Source organism: Amblyraja radiata, chromosome 40 (genome assembly GCF_010909765.2).
Source record: "Amblyraja radiata isolate CabotCenter1 chromosome 40, sAmbRad1.1.pri, whole genome shotgun sequence".
Classification (NCBI taxonomy): Eukaryota; Metazoa; Chordata; class Chondrichthyes; order Rajiformes; family Rajidae; genus Amblyraja; species Amblyraja radiata.
The window spans coordinates 13,966,690-13,990,016 of NC_045995.1; the positions used below are offsets into that span (position 1 = coordinate 13,966,690).

At 45.7% G+C, this 23,327-nt stretch overlaps 1 protein-coding gene across 1 annotated transcript in view; it reads left to right on the top strand.

The window, feature by feature from the left end:
- Window positions 1-284: 284 nt before the first annotated feature.
- The window catches only part of LOC116967595 (negative elongation factor E-like), a 69,458-nt gene continuing 46,415 nt past the window's right edge, over window positions 285-23,327 (top strand). The window contains exon 1 of the mRNA XM_033014211.1: window positions 285-428. Coding sequence (XP_032870102.1) covers window positions 300-428 — 129 coding nt within the window. The 5' untranslated portion in view covers window positions 285-299. The remainder of the gene's footprint in view (window positions 429-23,327) is intronic.

Genomic DNA, 23,327 nt, shown 5'->3' on the forward strand with positions numbered 1-23,327 from the left:
GATCCGGGACATTAGTGCCCCTAACAAAGATGGCCGCCTCCCCTGGGGATCCGGGACATTAGTGCCCCTAACAAAGATGGCCGCCTCCCCTGGGGATCCGGGACATTAGTGCCCCTAACAAAGATGGCCGCCCTCCCCTGGGGATCCGGGACATTAGTGCCCCTAACAAAGATGGCCGCCCTTCATCAAGTTGCCGACTGTGAAGAAATTCTCCTCCTGCTGTGAAATCTCCATCAGTTCAGTGACGTCTGTGCCTGTACCAAAGATGGCCGCCTCCATGAGGCGTGCCCGCTACAAAGATGGCCGTCCCGCCGTTTCCTGTGTCGGTGACGTCATCGGGGAGCGGGGGAGCAGCGATGGCGGTTTTCCCCGGAGCGCGGATCGAGGAGGAGGCGCTGCACAGAAAGTACAGCAAGATGAGGAAGATGGTGGAGTGGAGAGGGTGGGGAGAGACACGGGGAGACAGTGGAGGAGGGTGGGGAGAGAGGGAGAAAGTACAGGAAGCTGAGGAAGAAGAAGGGGTGCAGAGGGTGGGGGAAGTCAAGTCAATTTTATTTCTATAGCACATAATTTCTATATTTTATTTCTATAACACAAACTAAACGCCTTCTTTGCCCGGTTTGAAACCGGCAACACCAGCAGGAGTGGAATAACCCCGGCCTTGGTGGAGGGACAGGCCTTAACACTGAGCACTCAGGAGGTACAGTGCGCTCTGCGTAGGATCAATCCACGCAAGGCTGCAGGCCCGGATGGAGTCCAGGGAAGGGTACTAAAGGACTGTGCTGTACAGCTGGCGGAGATATTCACGAGAATCTTCAATCTGTCTCTATCTCTGGCAACGGTCTCCAAGTGCCTGAAAACAGCCACCAAAGGTGCAAAAAAAATCTAAAGTCACCTGAACGACTACCGCCCGGTTGCCCTAACTGCAATACCAATGAAGTGCTTCGAAAGGCTGGTCCTCTCCCACATCAAATCCAGCATCCCTGCCTCACTGGACTCTCATCAATTTGCATACAGGGCAAATAGATCAACAGAGGATGCCATCTCTATGGCTCTTCACACTGACTCACCTGGACAGACAGGGCACGTACGTGAGGATGTTTTTCATAGACTATAGCTCTGCATTCAATACGGTCATCCCCACCAAGCTCACCACCAAACTCCACCAGCTGGGCCTCAGCTCGCCGAAATGCGATTGGATCCTGAAATTTCTGACGGAGCGACCGCAGGCCGTGAGATTGGGCCCGCACCTGTCCTCCACTATCACCCTGAGCACCGGAACACCACAGGGCTGTGTAATAAGCCCCATGCTCTACTCCCTCTTCACTCACGACTGTGTTCCTGCATTCGACACCAACACCATCGTGAAGTTTGCAGACGACACAACAGTGATTGGGCTGATCACCAATGGTGATGAAACTAAATACAGTGCGGAGGTGCAGAACCTGGTGGACTGGTGCACACGTAACAACTTGTCACTAAACACCTCAAAGACCAAGGAGCTGATTATTGACTTCAGGAGGTGACATATATGGAGAATACGCCCCAAACTCCATCTACGAGGACAGTGTGGAGAGAGTGTCCAGCTTTAAGTTTCTGGGCACTCACATTTCAGAGGACCTCACATGGTCCACCAACACCGCTGCGCTGGTCAAGAAGGCACAGCAACGACTGTTCTTCCTGAGGACATTAAAAAAGATTGGTCTGCCTCAACAGCAGCTGACAACGTTCTACGGCTGCACCACAGAGAGCATATTAACGTATGGCATCTCTGTGTAGTATTTCAGCTGCACGGAGGTGGAGAGGAGAGCTCTTCAGCGCGTCGTCCACAGAGCGCAGAGGATTATTGGGACACCGCTACCAGACTTGGAGGGCATCTACCACACACGGTGCCTTTGTTAAACTGAGTTCTTTCAATCTAAAGTCAACTTGACTCAAACACTTGTTGCTGTTAAAATCAATTCTTTATTCAGCTGAGACCAGTCTCTTGAACCTTCCAACACAGAGCTGATGCTCAGGGGCGGGTCCAGAGAGGAGTAACTTTGATACAGTGAGACGGTGGAGGAGGGTGGGGAGAGACAGGGGAGACAGTGGAGGAGGGTGGGGAGAGACACGGGGAGACAGTGGAGGAGGGTGGGGAGAGACAGGAGAGACACGGGGAGGAGGGTGGGGAGAGGGAGGGGGAGACAATGGAGGAGGGTGGGGAGAGAGGGAGAAAGTACAGGAAGCTGAGGAAGAAGTAGGGGTGGAGAAGGTGGAGGAGGGTGGGGAGAGACGCGGGGAGAGGGAGGGGGAGAGTACAGGAAGCTGAGGAAGAAGAAGGTGTGCAGAGGGTGGGGGAAGTCAAGTCAATTTTATTTCTATAGCACATAATTTCTATATTTTATTTCTATAACACAAACTAAACACCTTCTTTGCCCGGTTTGAAACCGGCAACACCACAGGAGTGGAATAACCCCGGCCTTGGTGGAGGGACAGGCCTTAACACTGAGCACTCAGGAGGTACAGTGCGCTCTGCGTAGGATCAATCCACGCAAGGCTGCAGGCCCGGATGGAGTCCAGGGAAGGGTACTAAAGGACTGTGCTGTACAGCTGGCGGAGATATTCACGAGAATCTTCAATCTGTCTCTATCTCTGGCAACGGTCCCCAAGTGCCTGAAAACAGCCACCAAAGGTGCAAAAAAAATCTCAAGTCACCTGAACGACTACCGCCCGGTTGCCCTAACTGCAATACCAATGAAGTGCTTCGAAAGGCTGGTCCTCTACCACATCAAATCCAGCATCCCTGCCTCACTGGACTCTCGTCAATTTGCATACAGGGCAAATAGATCAACAGAGGATGCCATCTCTATGGCTCTTCACACTGACTCACCTGGACAGACAGGGCACGTACGTGAGGATGTTTTTCATAGACTATAGCTCTGCATTCAATACGGTCATCCCCACCAAGCTCACCACCAAACTCCACCAGCTGGGCCTCAGCTCGCCGATATGCGATTGGATCCTGAAATTTCTGACGGAGCGACCGCAGGCCGTGAGATTGGGCCCGCACCTGTCCTCCACTATCACCCTGAGCACCGGCACACCACAGGGCTGTGTAATAAGCCCCATGCTCTACTCCCTCTTCGCTCACGACTGTGTCCCTGCATTTGACACCAACACCATCGTGAAGTTTGCAGACGACACAACAGTGATTGGGCTGATCACCAATGGTGATGAAACTAAATACAGTGCGGAGGTGCAGAACCTGGTGGACTGGTGCACACGTAACAACTTGTCACTAAACACCTCAAAGACCAAGGCGCTGATTATTGACTTCAGGAGGTGACATATATGGAGAATACGCCCCAAACTCCATCTACGAGGACAGTGTGGAGAGAGTGTCCAGCTTTAAGTTTCTGGGCACTCACATTTCAGAGGACCTCACATGGTCCACCAACACCGCTGCGCTGGTCAAGAAGGCACAGCAACGACTGTTCTCCTGAGGACATTAAAAAAGATTGGTCTGCCTCAACAGCAGCTGACAACGTTCTACGGCTGCACCACAGAGAGCATATTAACGTATGGCATCTCTGTGTAGTATTTCAGCTGCACGGAGGTGGAGAGGAGCTCTTCAGCGCGTCGTCCACAGAGCGCAGAGGATTATTGGGACGCCGCTACCAGACTTGGAGGGCATCTACCACACACGGTGCCTCTGTTAAACTGAGTTCTTTCAATCTAAAGTCAACTTGACTCAAACACTTGTTGCTGTTAAAATCAATTCTTTATTCAGCTGAGACGAGTCTCTTGAACCTTCCAACACAGAGCTGATGCTCTGGGGCGGGTCCAGAGAGGAGTAACTTTGATACAAACTCATGGCATTTATATATATGTATTACACATTTCAGATACAGAGGGTATGACAAGCTAGTAACCAATCATCTGAGACCTTCTGGTGATTTACAACATCAGTCACATGATCCCCCTTCCCTGGCCTCATTACAGCCTTTGTTTGCTTGTGCTTTATAACTTTTAGAATTATTTTATTTCAACACAGCAAAACCCCAGTAGGCTCTTATGAAAGACCACTCCTCAAAATACAAGATACGTATATAACACAATGATCACACAAGTCATACAGACTTTCTATACCAAGAGGAAATATATTTCTATAAATCTAAACCATTTCTATAAGTCTAAAGTGTACCTTTCTACCAAGACAATACATTGCATAATTGGTGTTACTATAATTATACACATTTTGAAATACCATTGCCTATGTCTTTAAAACATTAATTATATTAGTTTGATGAATTACAGTTTCTATGTTCAAAACACACATTTCCATCTCCCATCCAAAGATACATGGGTCGTAAATCTGTCAGTTTAGTTAATATGAGTTTGGTGCCTTTCCTGTTATCGGGAAGCAGGATTTCCAATCTCATGTACCAGACAGAACACAAGGTACAAGGTACAACCCAGACCATTGCGTCAGTATTCCATCTGCTTCAACCTTCTATAAACAACTCCCTCAATCTAATTATTTCTCAAAGCAACTATTCCTTCACTTACATCTTATACCTTATCACATTCATTATAATTTTACACAGCCAAGGCTAACTGCAGTCTATCATCTCTGCCTTGAATTCTATCTCAAACCTAGCGTAAGCCATAACTCTTCACGTTTATGTCACATTCAGAGCTCAAAAATGTGCCATAGAGACAGAGCAGATGGCCTAAGAAGAGGCCCCTTATTCAGCTTCCCATTCTTCAACACAAAGCCATATCAAATACAATTTCCTCCAGTGCTATAATTGCCCCAAACAATAACCTAAGCTAAGCAGGTTCAGGTTCAGGCCTCCATGTTTTGATTCATCTTTGCCTGTGTGTATGTGTCAGTTTGCACTTTATTTCAGTTCAGGAAAACTTTAAGCTTTTCTTTTGCAATTTACCTAGCTTATATAAAAGTCTCTATCCAAGCGGTTCTATTTGTATAATATTTCCTCATTCCTCACTCTGGTCATTCTATGACCACTAATAGGACAATAACACAAGGCAGAGATTCATCAGCATTGGCTTATTAGTCATCCAAGTTTATACCTAACCTCGAGATGCTTTATAGCCCCCAAAACCTGGACCACGTAGGTCAGCAGGCTGGCTTGTTGACACCACGTAGGTTAGCAGGCTGGCTTGTTGACACCGATGCTGTTCCCTACTTCTCTGCTGTGCTTCGAACCCTAGCCCTTATGGTGCTCAATTATTCTGGACTTAATAACATTCCTCCTTCTCCACATTATTAAGTCTATTACAATCCTCCTCCAACATTTCCTTCTCTAACTGCTGGTTCACACGTACTCTACTTCTATCAGACTCCAACATCATAATGTCTTCTAGGTGCTGCAATAAGACATGCCCACCAGTTTCCACATTACCCAAGGCTGTCATTAATCTGGTGATGATACATTTAACAATAGCAATTCCCACTAACAAACACATGATCACTATTGCTGCATTTATGGCCATGCTGATGATCCAATTATATAATCCCCCCAAAACCCCAGTTTCCCCATCCAACACCCTCCTTCATTCCATCAAGCAGGGTAGTAATGACCTCTTAATTATTGCTGATATTACTAGTTCTATCCTGAACTCCCATCATACATTTTTCTTTTACAATAGCACACGTCCCTCCCTCACGGGCCAACAGATTGTATAAGGCATATCTATTCTGTAAAGAGAACAGACGCATTGCGGATAGTTGGGTTTTTATTGCTTCCAAGGCACCAGTAGTGGCATTTCCCAAAATGGTTAGTCCACAAATCATATAGTTTCGATTTTTTGATGCCAACGCTCCCCCTATATCTCTGAAAGTAAGCAGGCTTAGTACTCCCCATCCCACAGCATCCCGCCTAGATGTTCCCATTGTAGTTGGGTTTCTCCAATTGGCACAGAATTCGGCGGATATTGCCCTGCGCTGAGTCCTTTGGTTTTGTCGGGGCCAACTCTCCGGGCAGGGAACGGTGATGGGGACAGGAGTACCGACGGCTACATTCTTTGGAAAAGGAGGTTTTAGCAAATTGGTCCCTTTGCCATTGAAAAAGAAGTTACACCCTTCCTCGCTGTATATGGACCCATGACAGTCCATGTGTGTATTAATCACCTCGCCACCCTTTGCCCAGTTAATCCAATTGTTTGAAATCCAATTGCTGTATCTTGGGATGGGCAAGTGATAGAATCCTACAGTTAGTTCTCAAAAGGGAACTGCAGATGCTGGAATATCGAAGGTACACAAAATTGCTGGAGGAACTCAGCGGGTGCAGCAGCATCTATGGAGCGAAGGAAATAGGCGACGTTTCGGGCCGAAACCCTTCTTCAGTTAGATGGGTTCCATTGGCCCACTCACAAAGCAGTTGAAACCCTGCAGAGACTGCGACGCATCTTTTGGGAATGGTGCATTGGATGCCCTTAGATGTGCTGTTGCAACTAGGTTGTCGTGGGGTTCGTACTATACACGTAATGTTGGAAGGGACGTCAACAACTATGCACCCGTATCCCTGGTTAGTGAAGCATCTTCCGCATTGTCTATTGTCGGTGTTAGGGGTAAAGTTACACGGCATTAGTGGTTCTACTGTGGTACCCGAAGAGTTTTGACAGCCTGGGTATGAATGCTTATTGTCGCCAGGTAATGGCAAACAGTTAGCTGGTGGGGCTAAGGACTCGTCATAATAGATGGTGACAGCTTTGACCGGAACTGGCTTCTCATCTTGACACTTTACCAATCGTTAAATCCTTCCCCACTCAAGAGATACTGTAAATAGGTTAATAACATATTTCATAGCGGGGTAACACACAACTTGCCCTTTACCAAATAATTCATTATGGGCCTGTATAAACACGTTAGTGTCTTTTTCTACAAATTCTAATTTTTCCCGTATTTGTTCAGGTTCAGCCCTTTGTAGCCCCGGGTGGACATTTAATGCTTCTTGATAACATAGTCCATCATACAAGTGTTTATTTAGAGTTCGGTCCTCCCCGGGGTTCCTCCTGCAAGAGAAGTCAACCCTGCATATCTGGTACCCACATGGAAACTCCCAGAGTGACTGATCAATTAGGTAGAGGCTTCGGTTCGTCTGTTGCATTTTGCCATGGCAGTAGTTAATTTTAGTTATGTTCCATCTTCCGAGGACTTCTGGGCCTCTACATTGTACAACATCTCCTTTGCAGAGGTGAAAGATCCTATATGCGTGTCCTGGGACATATCGTCGAATCTCTCCTTTATTTCCCTCTGTCTGCAGTAGCATTAGGTTCCATGGCAGGATAAATCGCCTCATTTGAATTTATCTGGAAAATGCAAAGGCTTACAAAAAGTTCATTTCTTACTTAATTGACTTAATCTACTATTCACTCAAGTTAACTATCCTTCAGTCAGTCAGTCCAGTAATCAGTCGCATATTCTTAACCATATAGCAAAATAAGGATTCAAAACTAAACTTATAATGCTACAACTAAACTTATAATGCTACAACTAAACGTATAATGATACTACTAAACTTATAATGATACAACAAAACTTATAATGATACAACTAAACTTATAATGATACAACTCCCAAGCAAAGCAGCAATGTAAAAACTAAAAACTCTGAGTTGAAAATAAAATGACTCTTCTCCCCCCTTTTGATTGGGCTCCTCAATCAGTTTGTAGTGGTGCAGATGAACCCATGCAGCACGCCCCTTGACTTTGGCAGCGGTTGGAGAGGTGAGGAGGACCTGGAAGGGACCATTTCAACGTGAGTCCAAGTGCTTATGCTTCCAGTTTCTGCCCAGCACATAGCAACATGTCTCAATATTAGATGGAACGTTGAGCCTGGCGCCTCACCATTTGCAGCCCTGACCTGTGAATGAGAAGTTCGCAAAGCACGGGTTAAAGTTAATACATAGGATGTCATTTCCTCAGTCATCTGGAAATAGACCGCTGCGGGGGCATGGAAATGGACCGCCTTGTCATTGCATGGCATCCGTAAAGGTCGACCATATATTATTTCCGCAGGCGTCAGTCGTGCCGTACCAGAAGGAGTGGTCTGTATCTGAAAAAGAGCTACAGGAAGCAGTTTTAACCATGTTAAGCCAGTCTGTGCCACTAATTTAGCTAATTTGGTTTTCAAAGTCTGATTTGCCTGTTCCACCAATCCGGCGGCCTGAGGTCTATATGCACAATGGAGCTGTTGATGTATCTGTAATTGTTGGCACATTTCTTTGTTTACTGCAGCAATAAAATGAGGACCATTATCGGAACTTAAACGCGCAGGAACACCGAATCGCGGTATGATTTTGCGTAACAATATTTTTACAATGGTAGACGCCTTATTGTCAGTGGTCAGGCATGCTTCAATCCATTTACTGAAAACATCGACAATTACAAGAACATACTTATAACACTGACACCTTTTCAACTCAATGTAGTCCATTTGCAAGGTCTCAAATGGACCTGCTGGTAAAGGGGTCTTACCTGGTTCACAGGGCAAGCCTTTACCTGGATTATGCTGCTGGCAAATCAGACATCGCTGGCTGATACGCTGGGATAAGTCCAGAAGTTTTGGATGCCACCAGATGTCTAAAAGCATATCATTTACGGCCTTGGCACCACAATGAGTTGCAAAGTGTACACATTCAATAATCCATAACGCAAATTCATCAGACATGCAAGTCTGGTCTGCAGGCGTAACCCATAAGGTAGTGACAGGATCAAACACACAGCCCTGGTGCTGCCACAGCTGTTTTACCTGTGCAGGAGTGTCCTCTTGTATTTGAAGTACTTCCTGGATGGTTGGCATTCCTTTTTCCGGGGGAGACTGATTCTTACTAGAATTTTTAGTGTGCCTCATCATTCAGGGCACAACAACCTGGTTAGTCCAAGAAGCTTTTTTTAGCAGCACCATCGGCAAGGCGATTGCCGATATCTATAGGGCTCTGGCCTGATGTGTGGGCATGAACTTTAATAACTGCAAACTGACTGGGCAATTGGATTGCCTGTAATAGGTTGGAAACTAACTTCTGGTGTGAAATAACTGTTCCTGATGAGGTCAGGAAGCCTCGATTGTTCCACAATTGCCCATAATCGTGAACGACTCCGAAAGCATACTGTAAATCAGTGTAAATATTTGACCTTATTACAGACACTAAGATTATTGTCGGACAATTTAAAATCAGGAAATGTTAGACATTTATCCTCTTTGGTTCTACACAGAGCACTCTTACTAGCATTATATTTAATGTCATGTTCCACACCATACACAGAACATATAGTATGGAGCTGCTGGAGACCGGCACTAGATGGACTAAAGATCACAAGATCATCTGCATACATAATATGGTTCAGTAAAAATATTACCAATCACGCACCCAATGTTACAGGCTTTCAATTGTTTAGACAGATCATCAATATATAGATTAAAAAGGACTGGGGACAAAATTCCCCCTTGTCTAACACCATTGCTAACCCCAAATGGATAAGTCCCATTAGGGTCTTTTTACCCTTACACTTCCTTAAGTTCTATCCATACTGACTCCACATCTCCTGTTTCAGTCACCCCTTGCAAGGGACTGAATTTCATTCCTCACCAACAGAGCTACCCCAGCCCCTCTGCCCACCTGTCTGTCTATTCTATAGGAGATATATCCTTGAATATTCAGTTCCCATCACCAGCCCTCTTGCAGCCATGTCTCTGTAATTGCTACAACAAGCCGTGCGTGTGTGTTTAGTTTTAGATTTAGAGATGCAGAGTGGAACCAGGCCCTTCAGCGCACCAAGTCTGCGAAGGATATTTAAAATAAAAGGGCTGTTTAAAGTTCACAAGCTGAATCTTTTTATAAAAATCGAATTTGAAGGAAAAGTGAAGAATCATAATGAAAATGTTCCCAAGAGCTGGCATCATTCCAGGGGAGCACATGGTCATTTTGATAACCAATTCGACAGAGATGTTTGGGTCTCCAATTCATGGTTCAAAGATGCAAAAAGTTGGGTCTTCAAGTGAAGCTTTGACTAAGTCAAACCCTATTTTAAAAGAATTTTAAATTAAAAGGAGTCTGCAGATGCTGTAAACGAGTTCACGTGGAAGAATAAGCAACGATTAAACAAGCCAATTTATTTCATTTGAAGTGAAAATGCAATTTGTCCAATTTAAACAAGTTTGCCTGACCCATGGATATTTGCCCAGCCTCAAAGATTCACGTTTTCTCACCCCATCAACAAAAAAAGCATGATTAGTTCAAAACGGAATAGATTATTCTACAGAGGCATCGTTTAAGACTCGGCTGAATCCAACATTCCTAAATCACTACCATAATTAACTTGTTTAAGAAAGAACTGCAGATGCTGGAAAAATCGAAGGTTGACAAAAATGCTGGAGAAACTCAGCGGATGAGCCAGCATGCATCTAGACGCTGCCTCACCTGTTGAGTTTCTTCAGCATTTCTGTCTACCATAATTAATTAACTCCCTTCACCCAGGAGGTGGGTAAATGGAACAAGCTGCCAGAGGACGTAGTGGAGGCTGGTACAATGGCATTTAGAAGATATTTGGACAGGACTATTTGGGCTAATTGTCTGTTTCTCTAATATACACTGAACTTTTTTTGCTGTTTAGTAAGGGTTTTACAATGCAATATGTTACACTACTGTTGTGCTGCTACGTAACCCACTCCATGACACACTGAGGAACACCTTCAGCAACAGACTGGTTCCACCAAGATGCAGCACAGAACGCCACAGGAGATCCTGCTCCCCCATGGCTATCAAACTGTACAACTCCACCCTCTTCTGTCATGGGATAGACTGACTACCCCTATCCCCCATCCCAATCTTTGCACATCCCCAATCCTTTCCACTCATCACTTTAATTTCATGTTTCATGTTTAGTTTAGTTTAGTTTAGAGATACAGCGCAGAAACAGGCCCTTCGGCCCACCGGGTCCGTGGCAACCAGCTATCCCCGCACATTAACACTAACCAGCGATCATCCCGTACACTAGCACTACTCCACACACTAGGGAAACTTACAATGTTACCAAATCCAATTAACCTACAATCCTGTACGTCTTTGGAGTGTGGGAGAAAACCGAAGATCTCCGAGAAAACCCACGCAGGTCGCGGGGAGAACGTACAGACTCCGTTTGGACAGCACCCATAATCGGGATCGAACCTGGGTCTCCGGCGTGCATTTGCTGTAAGGCAGCAACACTACCGCTGCTCCACCATGACCGTCTTTATCTTGTATTGTATGACTGTTGGCAGAACAATTTCCCTCCTTGGATAGATAAAGATCTATCGTATCGTAAGTCTTTAATAGTTTAAGCATTTAATAGTTCAGTTTGTGACATATGACAATAAAATACACTTGACTCTTGACAGATACATGGATAGGATAGGTATGGAGAGATGTGGAGCAAATGCAGGCAGGAGGACCTAGTGTAGATGGGGCATCTTGGTCAACGTGGGCAGGACAAAATATGCAGGAACAGCAGATGCAGGATGACACTGAAGATAAACACAAAATGCTGGAGAAACTCAGCAGGACAGGCAGATTACAACTCAGCGATATGAATATTGATTTCTCCAACTTCAAGTAACCCTTGCCTTCCCTCTCTCTCCACCATCCCCAACCCTAATTAGAAACATAGAAAATAGGTGCAGGAGTAGGCCATTCGGCCCTTTGAGCCTGCACCGCCATTCCATATGATCATGGCTGATCATCCAACTCAGTATCCCATCCCTGCCTTCTCTCCATACCCCCTGATCCCTTTAGCCACAAGGGCCACATCTAACTCCCTCTTAAATATAGCCAATGAACTGGCCTCAACTACCTTCTGTGGCAGAGATTTGCACAGATTCACCACTCTCTGTGTAAAAAATGATTTTCTCATCTCGGTCCTAAAAAACTTCCCTCTTATCCTTAAACTGTGACCCATAGTTCAGCACTTCCCCAATATTGGGAATAATCTTCCTGCATCTAGCCTGTCCAACCCCTTAAGAATTTTGTAAGTTTCTATAAGATCCCACCTTAATCTTCCGAATCAAGCCGAGTCTATCCAGTCTTTGTTCATATGAAAGTCCTGCCATCCCAGGAATCAGTCTGGTGAACCTTCTCTGTACTCCCTCTATGGCAAGAATGTCTTTCCTCAGATTAGGAGACCAAAACTGTACGCAATACTCCAGGTGTGGTCTCACCAAGACCCTGTACAACTGGAATAGAACCTCCCAGCTCTTATACTCAAATCCTTTTGCTATGAATGCTAACATACCATTTGCTTTCTTCACTGCCTGCTGCACCTGCATTCCTACTTTCAATGACTGGTATACCATGACACCCAGGTCTCGTTGCCTCTCCCCGTTTCCTAATCGGCCACCATTCTCCAACTAGCTTCATTGTCCTGTGAAACGTCACCTATCCATGTTCTACACAGATGCTGCCTGACCCGCTGAGTTACTCCAGTACTCTGTGAAACGTCACCTACCCATGTTCTCCACAGATGCTGCCTGACCCGCTGAGTTACTCCAGCACTCCGTGAAATGTCATCTATCCATGTTATAACCATATAACAATTACAGCACGGAAACACGCCATCTCGGCCCTTCTAGTCCGTGCCGAACACTTATTTTCCCCTAGTCCCATCTACCTGCACTCAGACCATAACCCTCCATTCCTTTACCATCCATATACCTATCCAATTTATTTTTTAATGATAAAATCGAACCTGCCTCCACCACTTCCACTGGAAGCTCATTCCACACAGCTACCACTCTCTGAGTAAAGGAGTTCCCCCTCATGTTACCCCTAAACTTCTGTTCCTTAATTCTCAAGTCATGTCCTCTTGTTTGAATCTTCCCTACTCTCAATGGGAAAAGCTTATCCACGTCAACTCTGTCTATCCCTCTCATCATTTTAAATACCCGTATCAAGTCCCCCCTTAACCTTCTGCGCTCCAAAGAATAAAGACCTAACTTGTTCGACCTTTCTCTGTAACTTAGTTGCTGAAACCCAGGCAACATTCTAGTAAACCTCCTCTGTACTCTCTCTATTTTGTTGACATCCTCCCTATAAATAGCCGACCAAAATTGTACACCATACTCCAGAATTGGCCTCACCAATGCTTTGTACAATTTTAACATTACATTCCAGCTTCTATACTCAATGCTCTGATTTATGAAGGCCAGCACACCAAAAGCTTTCTTTACCACCCTATCTACATGAAATTCCACCTTCAGGGAACTATGCACAGTTATTCCTAGATCCCTCTGTTCAACTGCATTCCTCAATTCGCTACCATTTACCATGTACGTCCTATTTTGATTTGTCCTGCCAAGATGTAGCACCTCACACTTATCAGCATTAAACTCCATCTGCCATCTTTCAGCCCACACAGCCGGCCTAAATCTCTCTGTAGACTTTGAAAATCTACTTCATTATCCACAACACCACCTATCTTAGTATCATCTGCAAACTTACTAAACTGTGTGGATGTAATTATGTGAAGCACTGTGTGGATGTAATTATGTGAAGCACTTTGGGGTCAATGCAAGTTGACTAAAAATGTGCTATATAAATAAAGAAATTTAATTTAATTTAATTTAAACCAATTTACCACACCATCATCCAGATCATTAATGTACATGATAAACAACAGTGGACCCAACACAAATCCCTGTGGCACCCCACTAGTCACCGGCCTCCAACCTGACAAACAGCCATCCACCATTAATCTCTGGCATCTCCCATTCAGCCTCTGTTGAATCCATCTTGCTACTCCACCATTAATACCCAACAATTGAACCTTCTTAACCAACCTTCCATGAGGAACCTTGTTAAAGGCCTTACTGAAGTCCATATAGACAACATCCACTGCTTTACCCTCATCAATTTTCCGATTAACCTTTTCAAAAAATTCAACATTAGTCAAACATGACCTTCCAGGCACAAATCCATGTTGACTGTTCCTAATCAGATCCTGTTGATCCAGATGCGTATATATATTATCTCTAAGTATCCTTTTCATTAATTTGCCCACCACTGACGTCAAACTAACAGGTCTATAATTGCTAGGTTTTCTCTTAGAACCCTTTTTAAACAATGGAACAACATGCGCAGTACGCCAATCCTCCTGCTGAATTCCCGTTTCTAATGACATTTGAAATATTTCTGTCATAGCCCCTGCTATTTCTGCACTAACTTCCCTCAAGACTTATCCACTTTTATATTTTTTTAAAGTGTCAGTACTTCCTCTTCTTTTAATCTCATAGTTTCCATAGCTATTCTACTTGTTTCCCTTACCTCACATAATTCAATATATTTATCCAGAGATGTTCTCCAGAGATGCTCCCTAACATTTGTCGTTTCAGGTCAGGACCCTTCCGGTTTGAGTGGGCCAGTGGAGTAGAGAAGCCAAGACAGTTGTTGCACCAACAGTGGATATAAAAAGGTCCAGAGAAGGTAGAAGGCTGGGTAGGGGGAGAGGCGGGGGGGGGGGGGGGGGGGGGGGGGGGGGGGGGGGGGGGAAGCGGGGTGATGTTAAAGACTGGAGACAGGATTGTCACTGGATGGATAGGATTCTCTCCCATAAAGCAAAGCTCAGAGGTGGCAGTAGAGCCCTATGTCCCTTGGTTCCCAATGTAGGGGGTCCAGAACCAGGTGGTCGCAGGTTAAGAATAAGATCCGCTGAGTCACTCCACCTTTTATCTTGGTCTATTAACGGATTCAAATCTACCTTGGATCTCCTTTTATCATCCTGCTTGGCAGTCTCCACCGGCATTCTTGATACAGGTTCCATTGTTTCTAAATACGTAGAGTGAATTTTAAAGCTGTGATCTGTTCAATATCTCGCAAACTATGAACCCACTTCAAGTTGATGGATGGAATGGAGCCCGTCCGTCTCTCATGGTTACGGATGCAGTTCATTGTGATGTCGCCGGCCAGGCACATTATGAGGTCACCTCTGATTATGATGGTTTACAAACTTGCGATCTTATGAATGGAAGGCCGGCCCAGAAGGGAATAAACTACTTCACCATATGACCACAGGTCACAGTGGTTATAACCAACTGGACTCAAGTGTTAGATACAAGGAACTCAGTTCAATTTAGTTTATTGTCACGTGTACAGAGAAATGCTTTTTGTCGCGTGTTAAAAACAGTTAGCAGAAAGACAATGCATGATGACAATCGAGCCATTTACAATGTATAGATACATGGTAAGGGAATGTGTTCAAAAGGGAACTGCAGATGCTGGAATATCGAAGGTACACACAATTGCTGGGGAAACTCAGCGGGTGCAGCAGCATCTATGGAGCGAAGGAAATAGGCGACGTTTCGGGCCGAAACCCTTCTTCAGACGGGTTGTATTATCTGCGTGAAAACATTTTCACGCAGAAAGTCTGAAGAAGGGTTTCGGCCCAAAACGTCGCCTATTTCCTTCGCTCCATAGATGCTGCTGCACCCGCTGAGTTTCCCCAGCAATTGTGTGTACAAATGGTAAGAGAATAACGTTTAGTGCAAGGTAAAGCCAGCAAGGATAGTCCGAGGGTCACCAATGAGGTAGATAGTAGTTCAGAACTGCCCTCTGGTTGTGGTAGGATGATTCAGTTGCCTGGTAACAGCTGGGAAGAAACTGTCCCTGAATCTGGAGGTGGGCGTTTTCACACTCCTGTACCTTTCCTAATTTGAGGAAGGACATTCTTACTATTGAGGGAGTGCAGCGTATGTTCACCAGGTCAATATCCGGGGTGGCGGAACTTACGTATGATGAAAGAATGGGTAGACTGGGCTTGAATTCACTGGAAATGAGAAGGATGAGAGGGCATCTTATGAAAACATATAAAATTCTTAAAGGAGTTAGGGTTAGATGCAGGAACAATGTGTCCGATGTTGGGGGGGTCCAGAACCAGGGGTCACGGTTTAAGAATAACGGGTTAGGCCATTTAGGACTCAGAAGAGGGAAAACATTTCCACGCAGAAAATCTGTAGAATTCTCCGCCACAGAAGGCACTTGATGTTTTCAAGTGAGTCTTGGATGTGGCTCTTAGGACTAACAGAATCAAGGGATATGGGGAGATAGCAGGATTGGGGTATTGATTTTGGATGATCAGTCAACTGGCTCAAAGGGCCGAATGGCCTACTCCTGCACCTATTTTCTATGTTTCTACGTCATGGTGAGCCCAGCACTCGTTGACGTCTGGTCCTGAAGACGGGTCCTGAACCAAAACGTCACCCATTCGTGTTCTCCAGAGATGCTGCTCAAACCGCTGAGTTACTCCAGCAAACAATATTAAATAAAAGTGTTTTCATTTTGAGATACAGTGTGGCAACGGGCCCTTTGGCCCACCGAGTCCACGCCGACCAGTATTCACATCTACACCTGCACTATCCTACACACTGGGGACTTTTTACCAAAGTCAATTAACCTACAAACCTGCACGTCTTTGGAGTGTGGGAGGAAACCGGAGCACCCGTAGAAAACCCACGCGGGTCACGGGGAGATAATACAAACTCTGTAAGACAGCACCTGGGTCCCCGGCGCTGTGAGGCAGCAACTCTACCGCTGAGCCACACTGCCATGTTGGGGAAAAATACTTAACAAGCACCAGAATATTTTTGATATTTGCCAAATGAGAGATGTCTATAGTCAAAGTGTGTGGAGTTTGTTCCTGGCACGAAAATACTTCTGCTTTATCAGTTTCACACTTAACTCTATAAACCTAAAGACTCCATTGTTGGAATGCAATTCAATATTTGACAAATCTGAACACCTTAACAGACAGATATAAAGCACACAGAGGGATTACTGGAGTACATTTTCCCTTTGTAGTCCCTGAGAAATCAGTGGCTGTGGCAGAGGGTTGTTCTGATGATCTAAGCCATGCCAATCCAGATATGATTGAATGACGGAGAGGACTTGATGTGCCAAATGGAGAAGGAACATCTCATTGTGTTTTAAAGTTTGCAGAGGGCTAACATACAACGTCCTTAGCATCAAGTGAATTGATCAGCAAGCCCTGACTGGAGAACATTGCGGAGAAGCCCTGCTATGCGGAGAGAAAGCTCGGGGGAGAAATACCCGCAATGGAAGCCTTTCCTCAATGATCACAGAGGGAACCCCAGCTGTAACAAACTACGACCACGAGACCAGGCTCGGGAAGAGCTTTGCCCCTGCAGCAGATGGTTTAAAAAGGACCTGCAGGTAAATTCCTTACTCAAAGGTCGTTTTATGCTATTTTGTGAGAATATGTTACAGGAATGGACCACATCCAGACTGACTGCGGAGAACCGTGGAATTGCGGGCAGTCAGCAGCGGTAGACTGCACCTGGATCGCTATTGATCAGCACTCTCTGACCTAGCACCTGCACAGTCGGAATCGACACCACAGACTGGTGGGAAGGCCAAGCAGAAGTCGGACAGGCCGAAGACTCGGACAAGTCGGGCTGTGAAGACTCACCGCCGGCGGGAGCAACTGTGATCGCATATCCCGCATGGAGCGGTTGATGGAGCAGAAGCTTCAATGAGACGTGGAGTTTAGTCACCATGTCACTAGGACGTCCAAGGCAGCACCTTATTGAGGGCGGAGCATTAGGAGTCACTTCTGGGCTAACTCTGAAGATAGGGGTTTGGCTGAAAATACTACAAGTGTGCAGGGGGTGCAGGAACAACACAATCAGCAGCAGGAGCTCGACGAGGGCCATCGAGCTCAGGAAGGCCACATCATCACAAAAGACCTCACATCTCCGGCGGCAGCACCCCTATGCACCTACCAGCAAACCACGATGCATTGAAGCTGGTGAAAGCTTGAAGGCCGTACAACCAGAACAAAGGTCTTTTTTAGGCCGTAGCCCAGAACGGCCGATTCGGTCCGCAATAACCAAGCTGACCTCCCGGTGGCTCAGCACTTCAATTCCCCCTCCCACTCCATCTCCGACCTCTCTGTCCTGGGTCTCCTCCATGGCCACTGAGAGCAGCACCGGAAATTGGAGGAACAGCACCTCATATTCCGTTTGGGGAGTCTGCATCCTGGGGGCATGAACATCGAATTCTTCCAATTTTGTTAGTCCTTGCTGTCTCCTCCCATCCCCCAGCCTTCGGGCTCCTCCTCCTTTTTCCTTTCTTGTCCCCACCCCCGATCAGTCTGAAGAAGGGTTTCTGCCCGAAACGTTGCCTATTTCCTTCGCTCCATAGATGCTGCTGCACCCGCTGAGTTTCTCCAGCTTCTTTGTGTACCTTCGATTTTCCAGCATCTGCAGTTCCTTCTTAAACAAAGTATCCGGTGATAGTTTTACCTAACCGCATTTAGCACTGGTGTATTATCATGCAAAATCAATGACAACACGGAATGAATGTGTGATCACAAAGCATTTAATAAAATTGTGGATCGATGGAACACTAACGATTAAGATGCTTGCATCCAGGTTCAATGAACCGTTGCAAAAAATACAAGGCATATTAGTGGCAAAGGGTGCATTCTTGCTACACAAGGGAGGAATGTTCTTTATATCTTCCTCCATTTGGCCTCAATAGACGGGTCTTGCAAAATTCAGCAAGATTCCTGCTTCCAGGTTTCATAGTCCCTGCCTGGGTTATATACCCACGATTCCTGCTGATGTGGGAAATTAGCATAAAACCACACATGGTTATTTCCGGATAAAAAAGATGCTGGTTCAGTTGTAATGTTGATACCATCCTCTGCATGATATAATCAATTCATAGACTTACAGACTCTGAGATACCGTTTCCTGCGGCTCGGGTTGTCTAGCCATAAGCATTAGGAGTACCCACTGCAGATTGCAGGGATAGCACCAAATAGCAAACACCGAATCTTCTTCTTCTTATCGAGTCCACACACAAGATTAGAAGTTGTTCAGCCAGAGCTGAACACACTTCTTGGCATCTGCACAATGGTGTCTGTCTTGCGCTTCTTGTGCTTCTTGTGCGTGGTGGTGGAAAGATTGGTTGAAACAGGGCCGCGACGTGAACGCTCTTTCCTTGGCCCCAACACCGAATAGGAGACGGGAAGTATTGTTTATTCTTCTTTACGTTTAACTCCGTACGGATGACTGAAACATTAACATTCAGTTTTATGGGATTATAACATCAAGTTAAAATTCCATTTACTGTGCCTGAAGTACCTCCTTATCATTTGGCAGCAGATAATATAAACCACTTTTTCCGGTCTCACCCTCTGACTTCTAGATTATGAAGGGTATCGTCAACTAAAAACCTCCTAGGCCTAGGGACACAGGGATATGGGTTGTTAACATTGTACTATATCACTTCGCCGATGGGCACCAGCAACATCCCTGTCCTTGGTCAAACGCACGTACTAGTGGTTATGCTATAGCATTGAGTGCAGCGCTACGGGTCCAGTCATTGCTACACCGGATAGAATCATCATATCTGTGGACTATAATAACATGTTTTGTTTATGATTAGTCAAGCAGAGTAGACAGGGACACAGACCAAACTAGATGTTGCATATCCCATGGACCTTGGGTTGCGTGTGAACACGCATCTACACCAGTATGTCAAGGTCCCTAAGAGCCTCATAGACTCTGACTAGCAATATTGTTAGTTACATAAAACCTCGTTAGAAGGAATCACTACAAATCTTCTCCAGACGGTTAAATGGGTCTGGCATATACAGGAGTGTACATTAAAATTGAGTCCAACTCTACCAGGACCGCTATACCTCAGCAGCAGGCTTATGGATCACATCCTAGCTGCTGCAGGATGGTCAAACTATTAATCAGTAGATTAATTGCTTGATTGGGGGTATTTGCCAACTCTATATTAGATATGGTTCATACTTCCTCCAGGTTGAGGGAGGTTACAATTCCCATTATTGTTCATTAATAGCATCAACATGTCTATATCTATGTCATGTCTGAATGCTATATTAATGTTCACTCATCATTGGCCTACTTATGCTGTGTATGACGCCTGGACTCGTTTCCACGGCATGAAATCACAGAGCTTTAAAATCTTCACGTAGTCACTCACATGACTCCGAAGTAAAATAGTAAGATTAAACGAGAACTTTTTTTTATGAGGAGTAACGTTGAGGGATTACGTGCCCTCCACGCCCACCCTCGATCATAAAGTTCAACTGGTATCCTATTTCTCTAATCTTACTATGTTCAGTTCATTTACTGTTATCTGTGATTTCACACCGCTGCTTTGAAGATTTTCACGCATGCGTCCTGGCGGGTTCTTCACCTAATCACTCAACGTTACTCCTCATAAAATAAAGATCAAACTTCAAACTGTTAAGTTCTAGTTTAATCTTACTATTCTCTGCCACAGAAGGTAGTTGAGGCCAGTTCATTGGCTATATTTAAGAGGGAGTTAGATGTGGCCCTTGTGGCTAAAGGGATCAGGGGGTATGGAGAGAAGGCAGGTACAGGATACTGAGTTGGATGATCAGACATGATCATATTGAATGGCGGCACAGGTTCGAAGGGCCGAATGGCCTCTACTCCTGCACATATTTTCTATGTTTCTATGTTTCTAACTCTTGCTGCTGAATGCACACATCCTCTCACTACCTTAGCTGGAAGTTTCGGACTGATGATGTGTCTACGTCCGTTTTCCCGGGTGATCAAGTTTCCCTCGACTTACCATAAGGCGTATAATACAATGGTCTGTTCTATCCACCATGTCTGTGTGGAAAATATATCTCTCTGAACCTCATTTCAACTACATGGCACCTGTGCCAGTGAGGAAGTGTGTGGTGGGAGTGGGGTTATGTGTGTGTTTGTGTGTGGGGGGGGGGGCGGGAGGGGGGGTGTAATGGGTATGGGCGTGTGGTGGCTGTGGCATTGTGTGTGTGTGTGTGTGTGTGTGTGTGTGTGTGTGTGTGTGTGTGTGCGTGTGTGTGTGTGTGCGTGTGTGCATGTGGGTGTGTATGTGTGTGTGTGTATGCGCGTGTGTGTGGGTGTGTATGTGTGCGCGCGTGTGTGTATGCGCGCGTGTGTGGGTGTGTGTGTGCGCGCGCGCGAGTGTGGGTGTGTGTGCGCGCGTGTGTAAAATATAAAATAACGAGGCACATAGATAGGTCACACAGTCGAAACTTTTTCCAGAGTGCAAATGTCAAGATCTAGAGACCGTTTAGCTTTAAAGTGAGGTCGGGTTTAAAGGAGATATGCAGGTGAGGTATTTGCACAAACTCGCCAGCCCACACATACCACAACCCACCCCACACACTCCCCACACAACACACACTCACTTCACACACACATAATCCCACATACATGCTCGCCACCACACACATATACCTATTCCACCCACCCACACACACACACACAATCTGTCTACCCAGGTTTCCACTGTCAGGCAGCTATAGACCTGGACCCAAGGATGCTGGAGCATCTCAACCCGTCAAGCAGCATCTCTGGAACAAATTGATATGGTGCTCTACCCGAAAACTCACATATCCATTTTCACCAGAGCTGCTTAACACGCTGAATTGCTCCAGCATTTTGTGTCTACCCTTGGCGACACCTCGATTACCCTAACTCACTCAAATCTCCCCTATCTGAAGCTCACTCAGCAACAAACTACAAATATTTTTTCAAGCCCGCCAGCAAGGGAGGTGCCAAATGTAGCCAGGCAGTCTGACCTCCACCGTGGCATCTCTCGGTCACGTCCTCATACCTACCCCTTCACCATGACCCCAGACGATCAACACGGCATCATCTCCCAAACTGCTTCTGATCTCATCATCTCTGACCATCTCCCTCAACAGTCTCCAGCCCTGCAGTGCCAGGTTATATCGCCTCCCCAAAATACACCAACAGAACTTCCCTTGCAGACCCACTGCGTTTGTCTGCTTTGCCCCACTGACCTCATCTCCACACACATTGATTCTTGCTTCTCTCCCCTTGTCAAATCCCTTCCTTTTACATGCGAGACACATAATACACCGTTCAACTCTTCAATAACTTTCAATTTCATGACAATATTTGCCACAGACGTTCGGTCCCCGTACACCTTCATCCACAAAGAGGAATGTGTTGGAAGGAACCGCAGATGCTGGTTTATATGGAAGATAGAGACAAATGCTGGAGAAACTCAGGGTGACAGGCAGAATCTTCCAGAGATGCTGCCTGCCCGCTCAGTTACTCCGGCATTTTGTGTCTATCTCCACGAGGAAGGTCTCAATGCATTCCGGTTCTTCTTCGAATGAGGACCAAATTGATTTCACCCTACTAGTATTCTTCCCTAGCTGGCAGACATCCTCGCCCTCAACAAATTGTCTTCGGACTCCATTCATTTTCTTCAAGTTAAAGGTGTGGTCATGGGCGCTCGGATGGGCCCCAGGTCTGCCTGCCTTTTTTGTTCTTGACGTTGAACAGTACTTGTTCTACACGTACACTGGTGCCATCTCCCAACTATATTTCCACTACACTAATCACAGTACCGGGGCTGCCTCCCGGAAACCTCCCATGCAATGTTTTTCCACAAAGGAATACATTTAGCTCAGCAGAAATCATGAATGGAATTCAATATCTAACAGCATCTCCTGGCGACTCAAATCACCAGAGTTGCCGTGAAATATGCCTCGGATTAACAAAGATTGTAGGTTGGGGTTGCTGATATTCTCGTGAGCTAATTGGAGTCAGGGTCACAGATAATGACATTCAGAAGCAGGACATTCTGCCCAAGGTACCAATGCCATCCAACATGTAGCAATCTGCAATTCTCCATTTCCCCATCACTCGCATGGCAGCCTTACTTGTCATTGCGTTTCATGAGCTCATCTAAATATTGTTTTTCAAAGTGTTATGAGTGCCGACATCCATTACCAAATCAGGCAACATGTTGTATACCTGAAGCTCAGGGTGGGTGGCATAACCGTTACTTAAATGTCCACATAACCATCACCCGAAGCGTCTCAACTCCAATTATGGACACCTGTGCTAAGGCGATATGTTTTTCAAGTGTCCAGTCTCACAACAGTCCTCGTCGTTTTGTGAACATCAAACAGAGCCCACACTCATTTCCCTCCAGTTTGAAGGGCACGAGCACTATCCCCACAGACAGCAGAGACCATCACTTGCAGCACTCTGGTACAACTCCCTGAAGCTCTCATCATTGCGGAGATCGCGATTCAACTTGATGTTTCAAATATGAGTCATAGTCATAGAGTGATACAGCGGGGAAATAGGCCCTTCAGCCAATCTTGCCCTCAACGGCCATCATTTCCCATCTACACTCGTTCCACCTGCCCACGTTTGGCCCGCAATTCTCCAAACCTGTCCTATCCATATACATATCTAACAGTTTCTTACACGTTGGGATAGTCCCAGCCTCAAC